This window comes from Apaloderma vittatum, unplaced genomic scaffold (genome assembly GCF_000703405.1).
Source record: "Apaloderma vittatum isolate BGI_N311 unplaced genomic scaffold, ASM70340v1 scaffold4660, whole genome shotgun sequence".
Classification (NCBI taxonomy): domain Eukaryota; kingdom Metazoa; phylum Chordata; class Aves; order Trogoniformes; family Trogonidae; genus Apaloderma; species Apaloderma vittatum.
Window position 1 is genome coordinate 3,908 of NW_009693845.1, and position 5,106 is coordinate 9,013.

Sequence of the window (5,106 nt, forward strand, 5' to 3'; positions counted from 1 at the left end):
TTCCCACACTTGTGCTTTTTCCCTGTGTTTCTGTTCTCCAAAGTGGGGCTTTCCTGGTGCCCTGCCCCGAGGGTTGTGACTTCACAGCCTCCCCCTTGAAAATCCCCAGCAGGAGGGAAACGTGGGCAGCTCCAGTATATGCAGACCCCCCCACCTCTGCATGGGCAGGGGATCACTACTGTGAGATTGTGACCCCAGTCAGGGTCCCCAGGGCAATAGGCTGGTCGAAATGAGGCTGCAAAGTCCAAAAATGGGACTTGCAGTGATTTCTTCAAAGGAAAGAGCCCTGCACCAGCACAAGGGTATAGCAAATCTCCAGGGCCACAGCCCTGCCGGAGGTGGGATGTCGCTTTTATTCCTTCTCCTAGTCTTTATTCTCCCTTTTTGTGGAAGTAAACATGGTTTCTAATACCCTCCAAATCCCTTGGATCTGCTTCAGAAGGTATTTTCCCGCTGCTACTAATCCTGCAGTGGTCAACAAGCAGGGTTGCCTTGTCTGATTCCTTCTGAGCTGCGGGAGGGGGGATTTATTTATCTGCTCCTGCCTCTCTCCTGACCTTTGAGGTAAACTAGGATCGACGTCGTGCAGCCACGTGGTCTTATCCTCCCACGTGTTGCTGCGACAGTCGCTCTGCCAAGCCTTTGCTCGCAATAGGAGCCCTTCTTGGGAAGGTTCCCAACGATGCCCAAATCTGGCTGCAGGTGGAGTGTCCTGTTGCGTAGCCAAGATGTGGCCGTCCCTGTCCATCCTGTGTGTCCTGGTGGCCTTCGCCAATGCTCGCAGCGTTTCTTACTACCCTCCGCTCTCCAATGAGTTGGTCAACCACATAAACAAGCTCAACACCACCTGGAAGGTGAGTACCTGGTTGGGTTTAGGGTGATTTGCAGGTGTTTTTATTTTTTTGGGGTGCATTGCTCAAAAGTCTCTTTGTGGGACTCAGTAGCTGAGCTTTGTGAGTCTTACCATGATGGTTGCATCAAACCCAGCCTCAGTCCCAGTTTATTTGATACCGTCAGGGATTGCTGCAGTGACAGTAACTGTGGAGCTTCTCCTCTTTGGAGAAGAGCACTGATGAATTTGTAGAGAGGGAGCAACGCTAAGAGGAGGACACTCAGTGGGAGGTTGGAAACCAGCAGCAGGTGTGAAGCTGTATTGGTGACTTGGCCAAGCTCTCCTCAGCCAATCTGCAGGGGCCAAAGCCTAGAGTTGGACCTCAGCTTGCTGGTCATGATGCACTGACCCTGGAAGGGGCTGTGTTCTGTGTCTGTAGGGAGCTTGGCTCTTGGCCCCTGGGTTTCACAGCGAGTGTCAGGCACTGGTTGGGTTTGAGGGAGATTTGGGGTTGGGTTTGAGGGCCGGTCCCAGCACTGCACCTGGTGGCTGGGAAGAGTCATGTCCCATTTCTCTGTGTCTCTTCCCAGGCAGGACACAACTTCCACAACACTGACATGAGCTATGTGAAGAAGCTCTGCGGCACTTTCCTGGGTGGGCCCAAGCTCCCCGAGAGGTGAGTGCTGGGAGAAGATGAAGGCCCTGTAACAGCTTGTGTAGATGCTCCTGGGGTGTCTGGAGTGGGTGAGGGTCTCTCCTGGCGGACCGTGAGCAGGGTTCCCCTAGGTGCATCTTGGTGGACATAGAATCATGCAATGGTTTGGGTTGGAAGGGACCTTCAAGTCGTCTTTCCAACCCCCCTGCCATGGGCAGGGACACCTCTCACTAGACCAGCCTGCTCAAAGCTTCATCCAGGCTGGCCTTGGACACTTCCAGGGAGAAGGCTTCCACAGCTTCTCTGGGCAATGTGTGCCTGGGTCTCACCACCCTCACAACAAAAAATTTCTTCCTGATATCTAAATCTAACCTCTTCCAGTCTGAAACCATTACCCCTTGTCTTGTCAGTGCACTCCATGATAAAGGGTCCCTGCCCTTCTTCCTTAACTGTCCCCTTCGAGTGCTGGAAGGCCACTCTAAGGGTCTCCCTGGAACCTTGTCTCCTCCAGGCTGAACAACCCCAACTCTCTCAGCCTGTCCTCACAGGAGAGGTGCTACAGCCCGTGACCATCTTTGTAGCCTCTGGACCCACTCCAGTGGGTCCATGTTCTTTTTATGTTGGGGGCAATGGAATTAAGCACGGAAGCGTGCATGGAGGGGGGAACATCCATCCTCTGCCCTGCCAGATACTTGACCAGTTGTGTAGTTTGTACTCTTTGAAACTCAAAACACTGGCAGAGCTGCTGACCTGGTCTGAGGATTTCAGAAGTATTTATTCTCCTTGAGTAAGCAAACAACAAGAGCCCTTGTCCTCCGGGTCACCTTTGAGGGAGGTTGGAGAGTCCTGTGCACCCCGTCCTGTTAACACTGGTGTTCCAGTAACAGGACTTTGCTCTTCTCACTTGCAGGGTAGACTTTGCTGCAGATATGGAGCTGCCCGATAGCTTTGACTCACGGACGCAGTGGCCAAACTGTCCTACCATCAGTGAGATAAGAGACCAGGGCTCTTGTGGCTCTTGTTGGGTAAGAGCACAGGCAGTTTAACATCTTGTCGATGCTGTTTACTGGCCAAAACACATGCTATTGAGTTTATCGCGTAAATGGGGGGGCATGGGGGATCCTGCAGCATCTGAGCTTCTTGGTGGGCTTCTCCCAGCCAGGCTCGTGCTTGCTTGCTCTCATTGCCTAAAGGATTGCCTGGTTTCTCTTCTGTGGCCAAGCTCTAATAGTCTTCCCTTGGGTTTTTGGGCGCTGTCCGCAGGCTTTTGGTGCCGTAGAAGCAATTTCAGACAGAATCTGTGTTCACACGAACGCCAAGGTGAGCGTGGAGGTCTCGGCAGAGGACTTGCTGTCGTGCTGCGGCTTCGAGTGCGGCATGGGGTGAGCTGCTCTTGGTTCTTGTGCACTTAGGAGGTGGGTGGGAGGAGCGGGGACACGAGCTGAAGAAGCTGATGGTTCCAGCCCTGTATTCCCAGTCTCCCTAATGAGCAGGAAGTCCCAGCAGTGGTTTGTGCTGTAGGTGCTGGAGATAGGTGGGAACATAAAGGTGACTGCATGGACTGAAAATCCTTCTGGGCCACATCCTGCCCCCAGCAGTAGTGGATGACGATGGCTGATGGAGAGATGGCAAGCACGTAACTTAGCTGGCAGCTGCCTGAGCCACGAGATCCTTTAATAGCCCCAAAACCTTGGTTTTCAGGCACAAGCCTTTTGCCCGTGACTTTGGCAGTTGTTGAGAGTAGGATGGGGAGTTGGGTCTCCAAGTTGGGTGGTTTCTGTTTCTCCCTAGAAATCCTGGGGAAGGCAGGGACGAGCTTAAAAAGGTTCAATATGCTGAAAGCTTCCCTTCAACTACCCCAAGCTGCCTCCCCTTCCCCCAAAAGGAGGTGGCTCTGAGCAGGCAGGAGCTGTGACGCGTGCCTCTTTCTCTAGGTGCAATGGTGGCTACCCCTCTGGAGCGTGGAGGTACTGGACAGAGAGGGGCCTTGTGTCTGGGGGCCTCTACGATTCCCATGTGGGTAAGTCCTGGCAGATACCCTTGTGAAAGCAAAGAGGAGCATCTCTGCTCGGTTACAAGTTCATGTCCTTCAGGGTGCTTCTCTTCTGGTAGACATCCTTGTGGCTGCTCCCTCCTTCAAGTCTGGGTTCAAACACCTCTGCTGTGCCAGCTGGCTGCTCTTGTCCCCATGGCTCCTTCTGGTCACCCCTTTGGGACGAGGGCAACACCTTGTGGCAGGAGATCCATCCGTGAGAGGAGCACAGCAGCCCATAAGGCTCCTGCTTCCAAAAAGGGAATGAATTAGGCTGTGAATTTTCTGGTGTAGCTGGTTTGGGACCAGTACAATACACTTTGGGTGAGGACAGGTGTCTTCCTGGCATGTTTCCACCTTCAGAAAGTAACTTCAAGCCTGGAAACCTCTGTCTTCTCCTGGCATGGCCATGAGTTGGTTCATGATTCCTTTTTTTCCATCACCTTGTCAACAGGGAGGTGGTAGGAAGCGGTTCCAGAGGGAAACTCATTGCTGATCTGTGGGGTTTCTGGGTCAGAAAGGTCCTACCTTTTCTCGGGGCATCTGGTGCCTTCTCCAGACGGCTGTTGGGACAACGGGTGCTTGGAGAGAGCCAGTTCATGCCTCCTCTGTCCTTGACAGGCTGCCGTCCCTACACCATCCCGCCCTGCGAGCACCACGTCAATGGTTCCCGGCCACCATGCACCGGGGAGGGGGGAGAAACCCCCAGGTGCAGCCGACACTGCGAACCCGGCTACTCGCCCTCGTACAAGGAGGACAAGCACTACGGTAGGGGAGGTGGCCTCCGACATTGCTCAGAACACGGCAGCTCCAGAGCTGCTCCTTGGTGGTAGCTTGGTGGGCTTGGCAGGGCTTGACATCTTGCTGAGGTGGTTTATGGTGGTTATTTTCTGTGCCTTGAGAGTGGGTGGTCCTGGAGCAAAACATAAGCCTGGCAGATGCACAGTTGGTATTTGCCAAGACTCAGCTGAGGTGGGGGAACTCACCTCGGTCCTCATGGTGCACGTGCTTGGGTTGAGGAGCACGGTGCTGAGACCTACAGGAGTCTGGTGTCAAAGCCACCTCCTTCTTACTCCTTGGTGGCAGATGGTCCTAGACGTGTAGGATAGTCTGGCTGCTTCTTGGAGGTTTTTCTTAGCCTTGAGGAATTTGAGTTGCTTCGGAAATGAGGATGTACAATGGGAAAACTTCCCACTGAAGCTCTCCAGGGTAGATCTTTGGGTACTTGTTCCCTCTGGGAACAAGCTTTTCCTACCTGGCTGTCTCAATGTCTTTGGAGCAGCTCGGTTTAAATTTTACTTTTGAGTGGAGAAGGCCTCTTGCAGACTCTGTCCAGCTGTGCCCAGGCCTGTGTGGCCTGACAATGCTGTACTAATGGTAGGATGTTTTTTCTCCCTTAGGTATCACATCCTACGGCGTCCCTCACAGTGAGAAGGAAATCATGGCTGAGATCTACAAGAATGGCCCTGTGGAAGGAGCTTTTATTGTCTATGAGGACTTCCTGATGTACAAGTCTGGTGAGCATCAGCAGTGGGGCAGTAGGGAGCCCTGCTCCCTACTTCACAGAATCACAGAATCACAGAATGT

The 5,106-nt window shown here is 53.3% G+C and overlaps 1 protein-coding gene across 1 annotated transcript; it reads left to right on the forward strand.

Annotated features, from left to right (window-relative positions):
* Nucleotides 1-704: 704 nt before the first annotated feature.
* CTSB (cathepsin B) lies at nucleotides 705-5,069 on the forward strand (the record flags this gene model as incomplete). The annotated part of the gene is made up of 7 exons (XM_009865082.1): nucleotides 705-854; nucleotides 1,423-1,508; nucleotides 2,398-2,512; nucleotides 2,751-2,869; nucleotides 3,422-3,507; nucleotides 4,141-4,287; nucleotides 4,920-5,069. Coding segments are annotated over exons 1-7 (829 nt in total), but the record flags the coding sequence as incomplete, so codon positions are not given.
* Between the last annotated feature and the right edge of the window lie 37 nt (nucleotides 5,070-5,106).